This window comes from Falco cherrug, chromosome Z (genome assembly GCF_023634085.1).
Source record: "Falco cherrug isolate bFalChe1 chromosome Z, bFalChe1.pri, whole genome shotgun sequence".
NCBI classification, from domain to species: domain Eukaryota; kingdom Metazoa; phylum Chordata; class Aves; order Falconiformes; family Falconidae; genus Falco; species Falco cherrug.
In genome coordinates, this window is record NC_073720.1 from 62,590,497 (window position 1) to 62,613,951 (window position 23,455).

Sequence of the window (23,455 nt, forward strand, 5' to 3'; positions counted from 1 at the left end):
GCGCTGACACCGATCACGTTGTGATAGTCTGCAGATGGAAACAGTAACAGAATTAAAAAATAATAAAAAAAAAATAATAAAAAAAGAACCTGAGCATATATGCTTCTGAATGGAATTCTCAAGAAACTTTGTAATTTGCCTTTTGCTCCCCTCTATGTCTGTTACAATCTAGCAAGTTCAAATGACAGAAAAACTACATTTCATATAAAACAGATGAGTCCTGGCAGACCTAATCCATAACGTCCATTTTAACTTGGGAAAATTAATAACAGAGCACTATTAAGAGGGCTATGGAAGCCAGGACTGTATAAACACAATGAATAACGCTATTACACCTGATGCCTGCTTCAGACAAACAAACTCCATTACAATACTGGCTGGAAATCAAAGACAAACAGCAAACAGCTTCCTACATTCCTAAACATAAAAAAATGTCTGTCAGACAAAACTGCTTTTATGTCTGCTTTCTGACAAGCTAAGCCTACTGAATCTATATTCCAATAACCAGTTCTTGCTTTAATGGAATTCTTGGATTCTATTTTTAGCCTGGCAGAATGGAAATTATGCCTAGTTTGGAAGCAAAGGTACAAAAGGCAAGGTTATCTTGGGCACAAATCTTTTTATAAAGAGTAGGCTGTACTGTCCACACCACCATAATCTTCTTCAGCTTCAGGCCTTCCTACCTACTAGGGTTCCAGCTGAAGGAACCGTTAGGCTACATTTTTACTGCAATAGCTTTTATTGGCATAAAAAATAAATTGTAATGCAAGTTGCATGTAGGACATAGAAAACAAATGGTTGCAAGGTGGGGAGAGGAAGAAACTCTGCTCCCACAGTTTACTGTACATATTGGTTCCCGAATATAGAACAGATTCCCCAACAAAATAACTTAAGAAAAATCAATCTGTACTCAAGTAACTGAATTCCGACATATCCTACAAAGGATATAGACATCACTGCCTCCCACCCAAAAAGTTGTGCCTTGAGAGCATGACATACCCGATGCTTTGCGGCCAAGTTTCACTGTCTATAAGGGAAGAAGTGGGAAACCTGAAGGAGCCCAGCTTCCCAAACCACGGAACAAACAGTTTAAAAACAGAGAAGATTTGGAAATAGGGGTGAGAAGAAAAAGGGGCAGACTTTGCTAGAAAAGAACATACCAATACAACTGAGTCTTAAAACCAAAGCCATAAAAACTTTAGAAATTAAATGAGTCACTTTACAGTTGGTTCTCATTAACAAGGACACCAAACAGTCTACAAACCAACCATGGAATTACCTTTCACAATACAGTTCTGTCTTCAGATTTCCTTTATATTTTCCCTTAAAATTTCATTTCCCAAAAGAAATACCTCTGCAATTTCAATAAAATTCAAATTTAATTTACAGCTGATGGCTATAAATGAAACAATAGAGAAAGTGGTTCATATTTAGGGTGGCTGTAAGACTATACCTTGACTGCCACAAATCTCTACAAAGCCCTTTCTTTCTGCATGCCCTACAAAAGTATTTTTGCTTTCTTTGGCAACCAGACAATCCTTGCTGGTTTTAAGGAGTCTGTTTTAAAACCTACGTTTACTAGCTTAGTTAAAATGAGCCAAAAATGTAGCTTTAAAAAATTATAGTACACATATGAAGTTTACAGCTTTTAGGGAGCGTAAGTGCTATGGGGTTTTTCAACAGTACAGTTTTTACCCTCTAAACACGCTAACATTACGGTGACTTGTGCCAAATAAAAACCTACATATGTAAGATGGACAAGCAGACATCTGTCATCAGTGGATAATCTGACCACATCAGTCTTTGTAAGAAAAGATTGTTAGTTACATAGGCACATCCCCTGCTAGTCACACAGCAAAAGACACTAGAAGTATCAGCTGGCTGTTTTACAGCAAAACTGGGAGGTAAGGTAGTAAGTAACAGAATAATTGATGTATTGTCAATTGGCCTGTAGTGCTGGAGAAAGAGCTGGAGGAGATTAAATTCAACATTTTGAATTTCATTACAGAATGTCATTTGTGAATATACGCCAAATGCCAAGCACCTCTGTAACATTCTCTTGCTAAAGTACTAAGTACATTTTATAACATCAAGGCGTTGTAAGAAATCATTAGAAGCTCAGTAACATGACAGCAGTACAGAATTTACATGCGGATCACTTTATTCACATTTACATGCATCTCAGAGCACACAAATGGTTATTGTGACTCAGGATGAAAAAGCCCATTAATGCTGTTTCAAGCAGTTATCCAGAACCAGCTGCACTACAGTCTGACATAAACGTAAACACAGTAATGATACTAAGTGTGCTCTTTTCTAACAAAAAGCTATTCATATAAATAGGCCACAGCAAGTTATGTTCGCCTGATTATGGATTCCCATCTAGGTGAGAAAGGAAAAGCCACTTGTCCCTGAGAAATGTAGTACTGACTTTTGGAATATTATCACTCAGTACAAACTACGTCAACTAAAAAGAATAGCTTTCTCAAAACAGTAGTTCCATCTGTCATAACTTGCAGCTAAATGCTCTTAAGGAGGAAAAATTAGCAATGCAAACATTCACCAAGTCTGACTAACAAAGAGGTGTAACAGTAAGAATTATTTTCAGAGAACATGACACTTCCTAGGACAAAGACATTAAGTTCTTATCTGCTAGTGATCACGCTGAGAAACTAATGCTAATACAACTACATATTGCTTTGCTATGAATATTTCCATATTTCTTTATAAACTTTTGGGTTGTGTACCCAACAGAGATGATATCTACGTTTGGCACAGAGAGTCCACAGTCAGAACTAAATTAGGTTTAGTCACCTTAATTCTACAGGAATACAGGAAGCACAGGCTGTCACACAGATGCAGGACCAGAACAGTCCATTCCCAAACTCAACAAGTCTTTAGTACCTGCAAATGAGGTACACACACATGCAAATCAGACAGGAATTGCTGAGGAAGGTACAGAGTCATTACAAGATGCATTAAGAATCTTGCTGCATTAGCTTTCTCTTTATTTCTTGGTGGAGACATTCCAAAACCAGCTCCCCTTCAGATGAGAAGTGCAATTTGGCAGGTGGAGCAATCTGCACCAATGCTCTCCTACCTAGACATCCATCTTGCGTTGACAGCTGTGCACAAGATAAAGCATCCTGGCAACTCTGTAAATCTGCCCTTCTCTCTGACTTAGTGACAACCATATCTGTGGTACTTGCACAGTTGCTTTGAGGAGGAAATAGCAACACAGACTTCTAAAAGCAAGTGGTCACAAAGAAATGCTACCACATTCTGTTCTCCAAAATATAGCTGTATTCTTCCCCTCTGCAAGGCAACCATACCCTCATCAAATCTTTTTAAATGTTTTCAACCAAAATTGCTCTGGTGAGGAAGGTGCAAGCAAAAAGCTACCAATATAGCTGGAGTATCTTTGGGAGGAAACCCCAGAGATTAAAGGATCCTGGATCACACCAGTCCAGGTACTGGATAGTTAAAAAAAGTCCCATATCTCAATATACTTGTAGTCATATTTTAAAAATGTAAGATCTTTGTGCAGAGACTTTTTCAGCAAACTAGTTATTTACAGCTAAAAGAACAGAGGTATGAGATCATATCATCATGGCAAATGAAAGAATCCCAATTAGTTTTACTTGTCCAAATGTAGCTACTTGTGACAACAACTACATTCATCTTAAAACAACAAGAATTAAGGCAACAGGAACTAACAGTAAGCACACAGACATGTATTAGCATTTATATGCACACATCCTACTAAAAAAAATTTTTTTTCAAGTTAATCTAGTCTATTTTAATCATGTGTAAGGAGAATATGAAAAGGGAATTAAACATATCCAGATCTTACCACTTCAGCTTATTAAATTCACTGGAATTCTAATGTGAAATATGCCTATCACACTGAGATGCTGCCCTGGGTGATGTTTTCTGAGAACACCAACACTTCAGCTCCTACAACAGAGTGCCATCCCTCCTGATAGCACTGCAGGGAACACAAGATCACATAGCTTCCTGGGAAGTGAACAGATATGAGACCACGCAAATCAGCTGTTTCACCACATTTATATGACTACTCACATTAGTGATCCTTGTTCATCTTTGAAGATTAAAGTACAAATAAAAAACGACTCCCAAACATGCACACGCACAAAGAAATCCTTTGAAATGCTTGAATTCTTTTCCATCCATGAAGAATATTTAAATTACTTACATCCCAATGCAATACAAACCAAGCTCAGAAATAATCACATTTGGAACACATACAAGGATTCCTATCAGAGATACTTGTTGTAGTATTTAACCTACTGGCATGAACAGGTACATCATCTGTAAGTGGTGACAGCTCACATTAAAGGTTAATGTTAATCATAAATAGTGTTACCAAGGCGAAAAGCTATAAAAAGAAATCCGTTCTTAATACTTAGGTGTAAAAATGTGAATCTGAAAAACATGGAAAGAATTACACACCCTATAAAGACTACAGAATAAATTTATCCAGGTAAAACAAAAGCTGAAACTGAACATGTGTTAATAAACTAGAACATAGCAAAATGATGTGAAATGAACAAGTAAAAACATATGGAATCAGTATGAATGGTTACATTTCAAACAGCAATTATTTTAAAATTGCATTGCTCCTGTGAAGGAAGAGGAATAACGCTTCAAAGCAGGTATTATATTTTCATAAAGCTCCGTAGAGCTACAAATAATGGGCAGGATTTCAAAAAGGCATTAAAAAAATTGACTTTACAAAAACTAAGCAAAGTGATAGCGAACTGATGTTCATTTAGTTTTTGCAAAAGGCCAACTCAAATCTTAGGGTCAGCATAGAAACCCTCTGTATTGACTGAGGAGTATAATCTGTGCTGTAGAAGTACACAATCATCACAGGGATGTCTTTAGCCTGACTGCACAGTTTAAAATCAAAAGAAGGCTGTCAGAAATACAAACAGGAAATAAAATAACAAGAATTGACGTACCAATAGGGAAAAGCACTTTGAGGTACTGAGAGAAAAACAGTCACATGACTACAACCAGAAAGCACCGATCTGGTTTATGTTCACCATACAATAGTTACTTTGTTAGACCTCTGAGCCTAAAGTCCAAACATCTACAAAGAAATGTAAAAAACATTGCTTTCAAGGGGTCCATACAGCCTGTGTAGATGCATTTGGGAGAAGCTGCCAGAACTGTTCATCCAGCAGCAGGATGACACAGAAAGGCTCTGCTCGGCTTTTTAAAATGGATTCTAAAGAAGATAAACCTCTCTGGTTACACTTTAGCAGCATTTAGAGTTCCAGAGAGAAATGTCCATGTAAGAGTCTGTTTTTAAATCTTTGTCCTGCTATTACATAGAAATGCAATCAACTCCTGAAGGGAAGAAATGCAGTTATTAAACCTCCATCAGTTTTTTTTTTTTTTGAGGTAATCCTGGTTGCAGTACAATGGAGTCTGGTCAGCTCCTTATGTACAACTGGAAGAGTTCCCTGGACTGAACCTATCAAAATGTGAAAGCTGAGATCTGCCATTTCTGAGAATGAATGCGAGGGAGCGGCTTGGCTTGTCATTGTGGCAAATGCAGTTAGGTAAAACAATCTGAGAAAGAGACAGAGAAGGAAGTACCCATATTAAGTCATAGCTCTAAGGCAGCTATGTTATCTCTTTAAAGAGTCTAAATTTAGACTGCAGTAAGCATGCCCCTCAGTTTTAAAAACTGTGTAAAGGGAATAAACATAAACAGTTACCGTTCTGTCATTTTCTCCCATTCCTTTCTCTCTACAATTTAAGCCAAAACAAAAATTTACATATGACCCATGACATCAATGCTCAGCAGGAGTTATATGGAGATGTTATTGTATTCATCTACATATAAATGAGAGACTGCTAAATCTGCTATGGTTTGAAAGAACATAGAACATTTAAAAGCAGAAATATAACAGATGCTTGTTAAAACAAAGATCAGGCATTTTTTGTAAGAGTAAGCATAGAAGGAATTTAGAGATGTGAATAAAAAGAACCCCCAAATATCTGGGGATTTTTATTTCTTATGAGCCTTCAGCATTTTCAAAGATTTCTACATGTCAATGCAATGCAGTAGCTTTCACGCTCTGCATTCTGTAATAACACTGCACCCTGTGTCTTTGTATTGCAACTGTAAAACATGTTACGAAAGCCCATCATTTCTGAATCATCATCAGCCAGGAGCATAGACAGAGGACATATTAGTACATATCCACCTTCAAACCTGAGTGAACTCCAAATCCAAAAAGGTGTCCTCACAGTTTCTATCCAGAAACAGATGTGTGCAAGCCACTCTTTTTGCACAGCTATATTGCTCTAAAGCAGCTCTACTTAAACTTCTGTTAAGTGCATTCTACATCCTTTAATATAATCAAATGTGAAACCGCTCCTACCTTTCCAAAATGGTATTTTTTAAGCAAGTCAAAATGCACTTACAGTGTTGGCAAGTTCTAAGTAGCTTCCTCCAACTGAGTTGCTAAAATTTGAGGTCTGAGCCAGAAGTCTTTGCAGAGCAGCCTGTTGAGTCACATTGCTTCTACCATACTCCAACACCTTTTGTAGTGTAAAATGACTCTGGAGGTCTGGACTCTGAAGGTCTCTTGCTCCTGAATCATACTCCCAGCTTTCTCTGGCTCCTGATAAGGCACCTAAAATGCAGAAATAAAAAAAAACATTCTAGTATGGACTGTGTATAAAGAACACACAACCATGGAATATCCCAAGTTGGAAGAGACCCATAAGGATCATAAAGTCTAACTCCTTGCTCCTTGCACGATTGCCTACAATTAAACCCTATGATTTAAAGCATCTTCCAGACACTCCTTGAACTCTGACTGGCTTGGTGCTGTGACCACTTCCCTGGGCAGCCTGTTCCAGCAACGAACCACCCTCTCAGTGAAGAACCTTTTCCTAATGTCCAGTCTGAACTTCCCCTGACAGCTTCCTTCCACTTCCCCATGTCCCGTTGCTGGTCACCAGAGAGAGGAGATCAGCGCCTCCCCTCTGCTGTCCCCGTGAGGAGGATGGTAGGCTGCAATGAGGTTGCCCCTCAGCTTTCCCTTCTCCAAGCTGAACATCCAAGTGGCCTTTGTTGCTCCTTGTAAGTCTGGCCCTTGAGGCCTTTCACCACCTTGGTCGCCCTTCTCTGGACACAGTCCCATAGCTGATGTCCTTCTTATACTGAGGCACCCAGAACTGACACAGTACTTGAGGTGGGGCCCCACTAGTGCAGTGTAGAGCGGGACAACCACCTCCTCAACCAGCTAGCTATTCTGGCTTGATGCACCTCAGGACATGGCTTGACCTTTTGGCTGCCAGGCCATACTATTGACCCATAAATAAGCCTGCTTCTCCTTCCAGAAAGAAAAAAAGTGAACAGCTCCACCACTGTTTTTCCCCATCTTGCACATACAGACCATGCCAGGAAAAAAAGCAGTAGTAACATTTTCAATGGACACATCATTTACTAAATTACAAGATCCATGTCCTGGTTTCAGCTGGGATATGAGTTAATTTTCCTCAGATTTGTTGTGAGAACAATGCTGACAGCACACCAATGCTTTTTGATTGCTGCTATAAAATGTTTATACTAAGCCAAGGGCTTTTCAGTTTCTTGGCCACTGCCAGTGAGAGGGCTGGGGGGGCACGGGGAGCTGGGAGGGGACACAGCCGGGACAGCTGGCCTGGGCTGCCCAAAGGGATATTCCACACCATGTGGCGTCACGCTGAGTATATAAACTGGGGGAAGAAGGAGGGAAGGGGTGGGACATGCGACATTATGGTGTTTGTCTTCTCAAGTAACCGTTACGTGTGATGGAGCCCGGCTTCCCTGGGGATGGCTGAGCACCTGCCTGCCCATGGGAAGCGGTGAATGAATTCCTTGCTCTGCTTTCCTTGTGTGCGTGGCTTTTGCTTTACCTGTTAAACTGTCTTTATCTCAATCTCCAGTTTTCTCACTTTCACTCTTCTGATCCTCTCCCCCATCCCACTGTGGGGGGAGTGAACGAGTGGCTGCATGGGGCTTAGTCATCATCTGACAAACCAGAATGAAAATGAAAGCATCTGCATACATTATTTAGTATAGAGTAAAAAGTGTAATTTACAATAGCTGAGGAACAGCGAATGAGTGTCTGTTACTATATCAGATTGAAAAGCAGCACTGATAGAAGAACTAAAGAGGAAAGCCATTATTCACCTCTTTTTGTTTACTGAATACCAACACAATAAGTGAATCTTTCAGCTGTATAGATCATCACTTCTTATGTTAGCACTGCCTTTATTATTATCTCAGGGCTGCTTGTTTCAGTTCAAGTTTCAGAGACAAATCAATCATAATGTGTTTCATTACAAATCAATCCAAGAATATGATCATGTAGCTAGTGAGAAACAATGAATGTTTCACAGAAAGTTTCCTGAACCTTCACAAACCCTACATGAAGCTGCAGCGTTGCTGTTTCTCCATGTACTATCTTTCCAATTCCCCACAGCCAGAGACAGGCTTAAACCCCTAACACAAATCTAACAAAATTTTCTTGGTTTATCAGTAACTGTTTCATCCATGGGTGTTCTGCTTCCCATACAACTGTCCCACTCTTTCAAAATCCTGTTATGCTGTAGGGTCAATTTCCTATGGCAAAACATTCCACAGTAGACACTGGATTATTTAATAACCCTGGGCACCACTGTAAAATTTAAGATGTGGCATAATCAAGATTAAAAACAATTAAGTGAATTGTCCGAGCATACACTCTAAGTTAATAGAAAAGTCAGAATAGAATTAAGAGCTACAGACTAATGCAAAACTCTAAATCCACCATGCAATCATCAAACCATAAGTAATTGTCTGTAATGCCATCCTATTAGTTTGAAAGCTTTTCCTTTTTATGAGCTAGTTGCCTCTCTCAAATATTCATTAGCATTCTAAGTGAGTGTTTACTAATCAGTGGTTATTACTTATTCAATACAATGCCAGGGAGAAGCAATAAACTACATAATAAAGTACCAGGAGAGTGCCTCCCCCTTGCCAAGTAAGTTGAAGATGCAAAAGTGCAGAGAAAACCTGCCAGAAGGGAAGCAAGACAGCAACTAATATTTAGCTTTAGGTCAACTCCCTAACACCCTGTAAAGCAGTTACACATGACAAAACAATTTAGGTGGCTTCCCTGCCTTACTGTAATGCGTATCTGCTAGTCTCTAAATATGTAAGTAGAAAATAAAACAAAAAATATTTACATTTTATACTAATATCATTACCATGACTGATTACCACAGGTACAAGTAACAGTTAAGGATCCATTCAATTACTTTTACACCAAGAGCATGCACCACCGTGCTTATCTATCTACATGCTGCAAGCTCTCCAACAAGCTGAACAAAGATGCTGCCACCAGCAATATTTTACACCGTGTGGCACGAACTACGACAGCGTTAGGTACCTCTGCCCTCTTGTGGCTACAGCATTACCGTAGAGCAAAAAAATCAGCAGCCCACAGCTGCAGCTGCAGAAATGTCTCAGGAGCTTTAGGAAGACAGGGCATCAGTTCTGCCAACTCCCAGGCTTGACAAGAACATGGGAAACAACTCTGCACAAGTATAGCCACAGAACTAAGAGAGCTGTTATACACTATAGACACTCCTCTTTTTACAGAGCTAAATAAGGCACAACAGAGTACGTGCACTAAATTTCTATTACTCAAACAACATTGTTCTGCAAAAAGACCTTTCACATTCATTCAATTAACAACAGTAGCTGTGTTGAAGACCCAAGTGGCCTTCATAGATTGCACCACCTGCTAACAGACTGGAAGCACTTACAACACACAGCTGGCTCAGAAGTCACCTGTCAGTCACAAAGACATCCAGGAAAAACTGGTTTTTTATGGCTGTATTGTGACTGTATAGTTAACCTTAAAATAAAAGAATAAAGTTTTCTTACAAGCTCAGCTGTGTTTTCCTGTTCCAAAACATACATACTAAAAATGCAAGGACATATGACTGTTACAACAGAAAGCATATCCATTATTTTATTTTGGGCTTAACCCTAATCTCTAAATTTGCCCACTATTCTCCCAAAAGATTCCAAAACTCTGGCTGTTAAGATGCTGACCTCCTGGATCATGCACCTTTCAAGTCTCAGCTCTGCAGGGAAAGTATAGAGTTGTCACAACTGAGATTTCTGTCATAACTGAAAATTCAGTCAGGAATTAACTCGTTTGCTGCTGTAATTAACATAAAAGTGTTGCTCTTACAATAGTAATCAGAAAGAAAGAATCATTAGGTATGATGGCACACCAAAAGCTGAGAGCCAACCTGATAACTAGGAATCTATAGGTCCTAAATCTGTGTTTAAGAATTAGTCTTTACAGAACTACATACATTCCACAGTAGTTTTCCCTGTTGCTTTACACTTAAAATCATATGAAATTTCTGTATTACATGAAACAAAATTATTCTCATGAAAATTCCCAGGTAATAAGCATGCCAGAAAATTAATGTTGTTACAACTACCAAGCGGGGTGGGTGTGTGTGTAATTAGTTACACAATATAGACAAGTAATACAAGAGCATATAATTGTTTTCAAAGCAACATTTCAATTCCTGAATAAGAGAGTTAAATCAATCCTTTTTGGTCTGAATGGATACATCAGACTTTACTAAAACTGCAGGATAAAAGCTTCTGATTATACACAAGCTTCCACACATGTATTTCTTTAATCGCCTTCCTAGTACTACTAGCACTTGCCTGTCTTGACCTGTAATTAATTCCGGGTAAAATTCATGTTATAGCAAATATTAAGTACCTAATGGGAACTGTTTGTTTCTAGCGTTTTGTAGGGTAGATGAGTAGAGCATCTTAGTGTTATGTAGATCCACCAGCAGCAGGACAGCCTAAATCTTGCCTGTAACATTTATTTAAACCTTTTGTCTTCTGCGGGTTTTCCTGTTCATTTAGTTAGTCCTAGATCTTACTTATTTCCTTACAATTATTTAAACTTTGATACATTTTACATTTAAGTAAAACAAAGGACAGTTTAATTTGGTAACACATACACATACAAGATTCCATAACCACAGATAAAATGTCACTTGATGAATTGTAACAAAGCTGTTTAAAGTAACTTTATAAATAATTTCCTTGACAAGTATCACTATGATAGGATACCTTGCCCAGGCGCACTGAGACTTCTTGCTAGTTTAACTTTCCTTTATCACCTACAAAGCTCTCAGTAACAGCACAGAGCTCTGTGTTCTGGTACTGGTGTCATCCCATTATGGTGACCTGAAAGAAAAGAGCATTTCATCTTCTCTACTAACAGTTAACCTTCTGCCTAGAAGGCTTGTACTCTGCAACATGGAAGCAGGTACCCACTGTAACTACAAGCCTACCCATACAGCCAGGCTTTTTGCTTTGGTAAAGGTCAACTTCACCAGGCTATGCTGATGGACCAAGCATTATGTGACTTCATCTTTGCTATCAAAGTAGGAAAGATGGCAGGGCACTAAAGATGTATTAGTTGCTGAAAGGATTTGGGATATGAGGAAAAGTGAGGCACTAAAAGATTAGCCCTGCGTCAGCTTCTCAAATGAGTCTGGCATACGAATGACAAACATGAAGACAGTTGACAATGTAAGACACTATGAGCACAACCAACCTCTAGGTCACATATCTACACCTCACCCAACAAGGAAAGTCTTAACAGCAGAGATCCAAAGTCTGATCACAGTTTTCCATGAGGAATCAGTGACATTTTGTTACTTAAACTTATTTGGGGAACTCTGACATTTAACACTATAATTTATGTACACCGGCCACAGCTTGCAGCTTCTAGGAGAAACTTAATTCTAGAATATGATTTTACAGCTGAGTGGGCAGAGTTAAGTTCTCTCAGTCAAATATTAGCCTCTAGTCTCAAAACCTATTTCAATCAGCCATAATCTTGTAATCAGAAGTTGCATACTTATTGTAGCACATTTTCTTCATGCCTTACTACATGTATACAACAATTCCTGGAGATACAGCCCATCTGCTTCTACCATCTTCACACACCAGATCAATCAATAGGCATAAAAAGGTTATAAACCCAGGCAGTTGGTGACTTTGCAGTGTTCTAAGGTGAGCCAGACATCTCCTCTCATTTCCACTTCCATTTTGTTCAGCTTTCAAGGTTCAGATTCTGACTGACTGAAGACAGAACCCTTCTCTAATCCAAAAGCATTATCTTACCAGAAGAACGGCTATTTTTCAACATTTTGTTTGCTAACCTTTCATTCAGCAGTTAATATGTGACAACCTATCAAAAGAGTGGGAACTTTGAATACCTATTCTATTACTCAATAAAGGCAACAGGGAGATTTGTGAAAAGCACTAGTTATTTCCAAGCTCCATACTAACATCACTAGTAATAGTTGTGGAGGTAAGAGAACCATTGAATGAAGGTGAAAATGTACAAAATTAACAAAATTTGCTCTTAGTGGTCAGCTGAATAAGATGTCAAAGAGTAGGTCTAGCTATAAGAAAAAAAAAAAGGGCGGGGGGGGGGGGGGGCGGGGCGGGGGCAGAAAACCCAGAGGAATGGAAGGTAAGTCTCTAGGCATTCAAACATCCAGCTCCCAGAAGCTCATGCAAAAACTACAAGGGCCAAATGCACTTTAAAGAAAATTCAGAAGTGTGAAGACAGTTCTGATTGCTCAAGAACGTATGAAGTACAGTAAGACAAAAGAGAAGCTATGCTCCAGAGAGGAATCAACTTTATACTAAGCTAACCTGACTAGAGAAGTGAAAATTATAAAGCCGTATTTGGAGCTTATTGAAAGTATTTCCATCGTTTTATACATAATATCATGTGACTCTGTAACACCATTGTTCTCCACAGCACAAAACAAAAAACAAGTGCTTTCCCTCACATCCTGCTGTCTGTGATACTTCTCAAGAGTTATAGGAAACTAATGAGGAAGTGGGGATAGCTTTTTTGTTCACAGTTACCAGAAGGTAAACTGTTTATATCTGGAATGGAACCTACTGAAAACCACAAGATAACCACATAAGGCACTATGCAAGTCAGGGAACCTCTCGAATACAGGAATCAAAGACCAAAGGCTCCAGCTTCACTGTCCATGGTTGTCACCACCTGGTACATGCCCCAAACCTGTCAGCTAGAGTAACTCTTTCCCATTTAACAGGAAACACACTTTTAAACCTATTTATTCTTTTGCATTAGATGACAAAACAATATGAATGACAGCAAGGCAATAGAGTGATTATAATAACTGATCGTCTGATGCACAGGTGGGTGAGAATGTTTATTTAAAAATATAGAAAGCTCTCTGTTAAACATCCACTGGAATTTCCGGAAGAATTCAGAATAAAAGAGTTTGTTGATTTTTGTTTGTTGGTTGGGGTTTTTTTTACAAAAGAGCAGTCTGCAGAGGCATAAGTTTTAAGTGCATTCTCAACTCAGCATTCAGTCCTAGAGAAAGTTCTCATTAGCACTTCTTTCAGCTCTTCTCTAGTGACCTAGAAGGAAGTATTTTGCTATGGGAGAAGCAGTTAAGGGAAATGAGGAATCTTTAAGACAAGGGTTTCTGGAATCACACTATCTAGGTCACGTTCCTCCCTCCATTCTCTGGTTTGATGAACACTGCATAGAAGACATTATGTTAGGCTATGCTATTTCAGTCATTTTCTCATTAGGATTGGAAATGAGGATAAGAAACTCTAAGGCAAGGAAGCCACAGCTACACCCCACACTGACTAAGGCAGGCAATTTACTCCATGAGAGAAATACTCTATTTCATGAAATCAGATCTAAGAAGAAAATTGAATTGCATGAATAAATTTTGCTCTAAAAAAGAAAAATTGGATTTCTCAGAAAAAGACATCTGACACCTTTGATAATTTTTGTTTAGATTTAGTGTTTTCTAAACTCCTCAAAGAACAAAAAGCTCCATAACACTTCAATATTATGCCAAGACAAGCAAGTACACTTTGAAAGAATATGAGCAGCATTTTACATTGGAATTACTAGGAACATAAAATACAATGCACACACCTGACAGCATTACAGAGATCATAAAAGCACTCATCAGCATCACACAAATGACCTAATAGGGATAATGGTTTTGGCATGAAAATATGACAAAGAACAAATGGAAAGAGAAGTCAAGAATTGACTGAAAGAGTAAAATTACTGGCCTTTGAGAACACACAAAGTGAATACTTGTAATAGACAAGATTTCTCTTGTAGACATCAGTAAAATAAATGTTCTCTGGTTACATTTCTCAGTGCCCACTGAAGGCTCATGTACAGTTTTAGGTGCATATGACAACGGTAGCATGTATACCAAGTACAGTCAGCTGATGCTTCGTCTCCCCTGTGCCCCTGAACTACAGTTAAAACATTTTCATTTTCTACGTGTATGTTTATTCAAATCATCACAAAACCTCAACTGTATTTCCGGTTCACTGAAGTATACTCAATATTCAGATATTCAGAATTCAGGAGATCTGGAATTTTGTGCTCCCAGACTCACTATAGGGTATAACTATAGATTAAATCTGGGAAACAGGTAAATGCACTTTTAAAGAAATTAGAACAGTTTGAAACTTAATGAGCACTCCCAATTACTGAAGTAATGCTAACATCTCTTTTTTTAGGCTTTTAGGTTTTGATTTTTTACACTCCATAACATATTTTTCTAAGTAGATTTTTACCAAGTATAAAAACTTCCTGAAATCTTAAGACAAATAAACGAAATGCCTATGTGAAAATTAGGACAGATGAAAGGAGCTTGCCAAGATCAAACCCATAAAGTAGACAATCCAAGTTTGTATCAGGTAACTCATTCTTTATAAAGTTTTGAGAAAGTAAAAAATGTAGTGATGCTTCCAGTGGCAGACAGTTTCTCTCAATACAATTTCCCAGTCATGCAACACAGCTTTGTGTTAAACCAGTAGCCCAAGCCATGCATATTAACAAATGTGTGTGGAATTTCAGTCACGTAAGCTTCTTCAATTTATTTCAATTACTGTAGAAATGTATATCTGCAAACTATCATGGTTTCATTACTTGTCAGTAGACTGGCATTGGCCATATATGAAATGATGAAACAGAAAAAAACCACACTATCCACGACACCTTCATAGACTTCTCCTTGAATCTGAAATGATTTAAGATAATCATTGAGACATGACAACCATTTCCTCTACTCAGACACAAGCAACAGATGATGAGGATGACTTATCAACAGCCCAGAAACCAATATATTCTAGAACTCAGTGTTGTTTAATTACCATACTCCATTTTGCCAGAACATTGATGGCTAAGAACTGCACCATACTCAGGAATTCAACCCAATATTTCATTCGAAGTTTACAGTAAGGGAGACAATAATCCTTTTTTTCCTGGAAATTGATAATCTCTAGTAAAGAGGGGTGTATACAGTAATAGGAAAAAGGGCACAAAACCTGAAATCATGCAGAGGCTAGGTAAAGTTGCAACATACCATCCAGGTACAGTATTTGTACTGTATGCATTGCATTTTTTTTGGGGAAAAAACCAAACCACGCCCCCACATGGCAATTTTCTCTGTATGTGAACAATCAGCTTCTCCCCAGGTTATTTTCCACTCAAGACAATCTCAGTTTGGATCTGACTTCAATTCATAGGTACCAAAGCAAACAAACAAAACATCCTGAGATTGTTGTCTGTCACTGTCATTTTGCTGCCTGCTGTTTTATGAACCGTAGTATGTCAGATCTACACTGGTGATACTAGAAGTGAGTAGGCGAAGAGCATGCCATCACGTAAGTCAGGAGAGAGTAAGCAGAAATGTGCTGAGAGGCAACCCTTGTTTTGCAAAAGCTAGAGCAGGATGTATCACACTGCCCATCCCTGAGCCAAATGAAGCATGGCCTCTATGAAAATCCCAGCTGCACCCTTTTGGTTTCTCAAGATTATCACAGTTCGTGTAGAAAGCATAAACTGGGACAAAAGTGATGCTGTAATCCAGTTCCATATGGTAAACCACAGCTCCATGTCTTCTCATTGAAGTTGACCAAGAAGCATGGAAAACAGCAATGTCACTCTGGAATAAGCCAACTTGTGGTGCTCTGCAGAGCTGTGTGGTGCTGAGGTGGCCAAGGTCTGGGCCAGCCATTCTGTTGGCTCTTGGTGGCAGCAGCTATCAAGAAGGGCAGCTTCCTGCCTTTCCTTGTAGGTATGCTATGCTCTGCCCACTAGCCTGTCTGTCTTCCCCCTTCCCTCCCATTTTCAAAGCTACTTGGCAATTTGAAAGACATATGCTAGTCAAAGTCTCAAATATACTAAATTCCCGTAAGCTTTATGGAAGCACAGAGATGACAGATTCTGTTCGTTCTCCTGATGAGAAAAATAATGACATGTGATGCAATGCTCAACTGTGATTACTCACACAAAAGTGAAAACAAAAAGTAAAAGGGGGGGGGGGGGGCAAAGAGAGAGAGAGAGAGAGAACCAACCCACACACATGGAAGGAGGAGGTTAGGAAATTGAGGCAAAACAAAAAGTGCTTCCTCCTCATACCACAAAAAGAGTACGCTGTGCTACTCTTGGCTGCAGGACATGGTGAATGCTGAAGACCAGCGTGGGTTCAGAGACTCAGCTCTGTAAGACAGTATTACAGAGGGAGATAGGCAAGCAATGCATGTGTGAACAAGTGCAACTATCAGTAGTTCAAAGTCCCTGAACTGAATAGAGAAGCATCATTAAATGTTCACCCAATTCCTATTATCTTCTCTAACGATTTGCTTTTCACCACTCTAAGAGACAGGATACTGTTTCAGAATAACCTCTGGTCTAATGCAAATTAGCTGTTCTTATATTTTACAAATATTCAAATAATAAGAAAGCTTCAACCAAATGTTGCCCTATTAGACACCAGAGAACCCATTCTGCAGGAATGCCTTCCATCCTTTGTAGATTCACTAGTGTTTAACATATACTACACATTGCAGTTTTAATAAGATTAGTTAGCTGTCAATTAGAAATCCCTTGGAAATCTAGGTTCATTTGTTTGGCTGCTCATAGATCTTAGCACTCAAAGTCTCTAAAAAAAATATTAAAATAATAACTACCTATATTCTGCTGCTTGGCACAAATATACTGGTATTAAAAGAATATTTAAAAGTAATAAACTGAACCATTTACAGTTAATGGAAGGTCATATGTAGTTAAATTTAGCACAGCAGATATTCACAGCTTTTACCAGTCAAACAAATATAAGGTGAAACTTCGTGCTTCTAGTTCTCAAGAAAATCTGCAGCACATCCGATTCCATATGAGCTCTATAGTTTTTAATTAAATATAGCATAAATAAATTTAATCACTGCATCAGTTTCTTGGAAGCAATTTATTTGTGGTAAAATCAAACACTGAATTAATGCAAAGGAAAAATAGTGATTTTTCAGCCCCAACTGGCCTGCCTCTCATGTTTACCCACAAGCTTAATTTGAGGCTGAATTTCTACCATTCCTTTGATCAATTCTCACGCTTGATCCACAATGCAAATAAATTATCATATCAAATTTTCAAGAGATGTATTTTTACTAAAGAGAACGGGGGACTTGGCTATGAATTAATTACTAACTACTAACCTACAGCTCACTCCCCCGCTACCCCAAAGGACAGGGAGGAGAACTGGGAAGGAATGTAAAACTCAAGGGTTGAGATAAGAATAATTAAATAATTGAAACAAAACCAATAATAAAAATTATAACAATTATAATGAAAAGGAGGGAGAAGTGGAGATGAATGAAATCCAATGGGAAGGGAGAAAAGAAGCAATGCACAGTACAACTGCTCACCACCTGCTGATGGATGCCCAGCCACTCCCTGAGCAGTGATTCCCAGGCCCTGGCCAACCCCCCCAGTTTATATACTCAGCGTGACGCCCCATGGTGTGGAATATCCCTTCGGGCAGCCCAGGCCAGCTGTCCCGGCTGTGTCCCCTCCCAGCTCCCCGTGCCCCCCCAGCCCTCTCGCTGGCCGGGCCTGAGACACTGAGAAGTCCCTGACTGAGGATAGACACCACCCGGGCGCAGCCAAACCCACCCGTGTGCTGTCAGCATTGCTCGCACAGCACAGCCACAGCACAGCTGCACCCGCTGCCGAGAAGGAAGTTAACTGCACCCCAGCTGGAACCAGCACACAAGCCAAAGATTGCTTATGGACTCTAGTATTCATAACTACTTATCTATAATATGAAATAAGATCAATAAGTACATGCAGCTTTCAGCAGGACAGGAAATCATTCACCTGTCTAAACAAAGAATTTACTAATAAACAGTACCATTTTTTGTTCCCCCTCAAAAACAACAGGTAGGAGAAATTGTCATTTTTTCCCCATGATAAAGAATAGTCTGTTTGCCAACTACCTGTAAAAAGCTAGACAAATCTATACAACATCTAAATAATTCTAATTCTAGCTTTTATATGAGACATATAAAACTATATAACACTGAAGAACCTGACAGAAGCCACAAATGTTCAGGCAGCTTCCTGCTTTACACCATTGGAGGTGTAGTTCTGCTGTACTACAGGCTCTCATTAGCCCAGCAATCCACTTCCATTACTCGCTAGATGATTCACACAGATTTATGGTACCCATCATGGTTTTCAGTCTCCATAACTGGAAATAAAACCCACAGATTTGACCAGTACCTGACCTTCTTCCCGTATTTCCTACTGAAATAATGTATTAAAGGTCAGGTAGCATACAGTCACTGCATGACTTCAGCAACATTTTCAAAAGTAATTTTATTAATTTTTATTGTATTTTAAACAATGTCTAAACAACATTAACAGAGTTCACGTTCCACTTCACTCATAGAAAAAACTGTGGTTATTGCCTGCAAATTACTGTTAAAGCTCCCATTGACATGAATGGTGTAGGGTAAGAACTACAATATATAATAGGTTTGAGTTGCTGATATCCAAGCAGCAAAAAGTATCATTATAGTAACTTAAAAAATGTCCTTTTTCATGCATTTGAACAAAAGATTAAACTTAAATCTATGCATCCATTTGATTGTCTAAATGGTAGGTGTGGATGCAAGTCTGGCTTACCGAGCACACGTATGACTGAGTATTAATATACCTGAGTCCTGTACTTGACTAAAACAGTCAACCAGTTTCCTTCTGTCTATATCTCACCTAGAAATACAGTAGAAACATTTGTTGGGCAAAATTACTAGAATAACCTTATTAGTGATAAAAAATGATGGGTGAGCTGAAGTTCAATAGTCATTTAGTTGTAATTTTTTCTTAGGACATTTTTTCCCAGTTATTTCCTTTATAATGAAATGCAAAAATTATAGGTAGCTGTCATGGTTTAATCCCAGCTGGCAACTAAGTACCATGCAGCTGTTCACTCACTCCTCCCACACACAGTGGGATGGGGAAGAGAATTGGGAAAAAGATAAAAGTCGTGGGCTGACATAAGAACAATTTAATAATTGAAATAAAATATAGTAATAATAACAATAACAGTAACAAAAGAGAGAGAGAGGGAGGGCGGAATAAAACTCAGAAGAAAAACAAAACAAAACAAAAAACAAGAGATGCACAATACAATTGCTAGTCCCCAAGCAGCAATTGGTGGCCCACAGCCAACACCCCTCAGTTTATATACAGAGCATGATGTTCTATCGTATCCCCTTGGCTAGTTCAGGCAGCTGTCCTGGCTCTGCTCCCTCCCAGCTTCTTGTGCCCCTGCTCACTGGCAGAGCACGGGAAACTGAAAAGTTTTGTCTTAGGCTAAGCACTACTTAGCAACAACTAACACATCAGTGTGTTATCAACATTATTCTCATACTAAATCCAAAACTAAATCCACAGCGCTGTACCAGCTACTCTGGTACTAACTCTACCCTAGCCAAAATCAGGACAGTAGCAAAGACAATCTTTTCTTTAGATATATGCAAACATTTTTGTACCCTTTGTTAAGAAATCATGAACAGCTACAAGAAAATCCTGCACAAAATGCTGTGTCACTGGTAATCTGTACAATTACATACAAACTTGCAGTGTGAAAAGTGAGGGCAGAGGCTGGATTCCTTTGCTTCAGATCACCTGGACCCCTGCTACTCAGTGACAATCAAATGAGTTTTGAAATTTTGTAAATTTATGCATCCCACATGGATACATGGTAACAGCTTTCAAGGATTATCAGCTGACACATTATGTAGAAATTGGTCTTGAAAAAAGCCCTGTACACTATCTTTGAAAATAATGTTTATTAAAAAGTGTTCTTTATAAAATAAAAAAGATACACAAAAAGAAAAGAACACCCACCAAGTTTACATGTTGTATGTTTGAATTTGCACATGATGATGTCTCCTGTTTTAAACAATGTTTAGAAAGCAATAGCAGTCAGTCAGTGTAACACAATCAACTCTTTGATCACTAATACATATGTGAGCCCTCAAAGACATGAAAGGCATGGAACCATATGCAGATCATAATTCAAGCTTGACTGCAACTGCAGCTCACATGTTGATACTCTGTGCAGCGTTTATATCACAGAAATACATTACAGTGGTGTTTCCTTGCCTCTTTAAAAAAAGATCGGTAGAACACCTTGAACGATACTGCCACAACGGTTTTCTTTTACAACCAAATAAAAACCAATTGCTTTCTAAACGCTTATTATTATTATACCCTTTCATTATGGGCATTTTTGTTTACATGGGGAAGCATCTCATTATGTCCTCTAATTATTAAAAAGTCTTACAGAATCTGCAAAGAGTCAAGGCAGGACAAGTACAAAACCCATAAATTCCCTATAGGTTTAAAAACAAAATACTGTAAAATAGGCTTCACCAGTACAGAGCAAAATACAACAAATATAGCAAAGGTGTTCTGGACTTAAACTAACTTTTGAAAAAAAAAATATTAGAAGAAATATGAGTTCACTCACGAACTTTAAAAATGCATTAAATTACTCTCATAAAATGGAAAAAGAGTTAAAAAGAGTAGGGATTGAATTGTATATGTTAAAAAAATTGCATATTCATCTATGGTTATTTTTTGGAAGCACTTAATAAGATTTCTTTGTGGGACACATTTTGAGACTGCAATGCAGACCTTCCTCTGATAAAGCATAGGATGTATCTTTCACCCCTGATTTAATAAAATACACCATAATTATTAGGCTGGTTTGTTTAAGGAAGAAGATTTTATAATCCAACCTGCCAGAAATCCAGTCAGCTAACTGAAACTTTGTACAGCAGTCTGAGGGCAGAAGTATATTTCTGTTTTGCAGGAAAATACAATAGTGGTAGCATTGAGAAAACAGCCAACAGAGCCAGAAGATAATTATATCACCTAAGGAACACACACCATCCTTAATCCAATTAAAAAACAGATTAAGCATGATCTTGGTTTTTAACTATTGTCTGATAGAGCTCCTAAAAGAGATTCATGGGCTAGAAATGCAATGAGCCCAAGGATTATGAAGATTCAGTACAGACAATGATGGGCATAGAAACTGTGGAGTTATTCATCTTGCAATTCAAGAATATATATGGAAGAAGCATAAGCAGAGGCAATATTAACAACAAAATAAGACTATGAAGCAGTAAAAGAAATGAAATGGAGAATAAATAGAGCTACAAAACAGATTTGCGATACTGAGAAGCCAAAATGAAAAGCGAATGAGCATCAGATGATAAGATGGTGAGGGAAAAGTACAGTCAATCTAAAAAGCAAGAGGGTAAGAAATTCACCAAGGATATAAAGCAGACAAGAAAAGTCTGAGTGCCTGAGATGACCAGCCAAAAATATGTGCAGAATTACTAGAAGACAGAAATACATGCTAAACCCATCCGGTCCTGTCCCCCAAATAAATAAACACAAACACAAAAACAAAGCCCAAAACTAACAGATACCCAGTTTTCACATGCCCAGTTTTACATTCTAGGAGACTGAACACTGAAAAAATAAGACAGGTGTGACTGGCCAGGAAACCCCTACCATGGAAGAAGGCTCAGAGGAGATGGGCCAGGGCAATGTATCTATGGAGCTCAGGGAATAATGCAGGGTTTTACTGATCACAGCTGTTGCAAAAAAGCTGATTTGATCTCAACACCCAAGTGGACCTGAGGGTGGTCTTTTGCTTTAGATAAACAGCTATCAACAGCTGAGTGAATCAACTGGTGGGTTATTTCTCCCCGAGTTCATTAAAAGTGTGTGAATGTCTCCCTGAGTCAGTCAGGCCAACGTGGGGGAGGTGTATACATGACTCAGCCCAACATAAAGACTATAAAAACGTAAAAAACTAACAAAAGAATTTATGAGAGCAATGGGTTTGAGCTGGCTTCAACCCACCTATGTCTTCCCGGTGAGATGGGGGACGCCCAGTGTTGTGATGGTGAGCATGTTAACAGACACTGGGAATCACATTGGTATCATGATTGAACCATGCACTGCAATTGCTATATTCTGCTGTCTGTAACGTATTTGTACTGTGTTCGCAGTATGTTTTGTATCACCCTGCTAAATCAGAAATCCCGTGTAACATAAACTCTCTTCAAATAAGTAAATCTAATGGTAAGCATGGCACCCTCCACATATTCAATATCTAAAAGAACCTGGTCAGAGAGAACTGGTCTCTGACAACAGGCCATTTACATGAGGAGCCACAACACAGACAAGCAAACTCTCTAGGAAGACGTATGAAGTATATCCAACTGTAAAAAATACTCCCAACTTAATTCATGACATATGCAAAGAAAGACTATTGGGATGACTAATGGTGTATCTCTTGTTAGAAAAGTATTTAAAAAAAATCTAGGTGTATTATCTAGCCTAAACAAAAGGTCAAGGTGACACAGCTCTAACTAAATACAATCAGAGGTTGATAGCTGCCTTCTGATGGATGTAGGTCAGTTCCAGATCATGGGCCAGCACTCCTGTTTAGCTAGCTTGCAGCTGCTGTAGGGAGCTAGAGCACTGACAACACCCACAGCTTTTTACACAGTACCTTGCATTTTTGGAATTTTGACCACAGAAGCTGTGTCCTCTGGTCTCTTGCAGCTGTTACAGGGTGAAAGGAGGCATTTTGTAGGTGTTAACATTTCTGGTTTAATGCTGATTGACCCTAGTGCTATCAAGGACTAGACTCAATGACACAGACAATCCCTTCCTACATCCAATGTTCCAGATGGCATAGCAAGGTTTTTTCCTTTTTTCATCACCCCGGGTAGAGGGCAAAAGGCAAGGGTAATTTTTGTATTCTCTAAATCACAAGACACTTCCAGCACTCAGATCTCCGACTAAGTGGAATGATTTTTAAAGCATCCAAGAAACATCCACATTCCTACAGTTCTCTCCTCATGTTTAGTATTTCTACCTACCTACCTGTCTGGGGTTTACAGACAAAGAGTTCACTGGAT

The 23,455-nt window shown here is 38.7% G+C and overlaps 1 protein-coding gene across 2 annotated transcripts in view; it reads right to left on the reverse strand.

Annotated features, from left to right (window-relative positions):
• The window catches only part of MCC (MCC regulator of WNT signaling pathway), a 230,775-nt gene that overhangs the window by 179,694 nt on the left and 27,626 nt on the right, over positions 1 to 23,455 (reverse strand). For both annotated transcript variants that reach the window (XM_055698403.1, XM_055698402.1), the window contains exon 3: positions 6,463 to 6,674. In XM_055698403.1, coding sequence (XP_055554378.1) covers positions 6,463 to 6,674 — 212 coding nt within the window. The remainder of the gene's footprint in view (positions 1 to 6,462; positions 6,675 to 23,455) is intronic.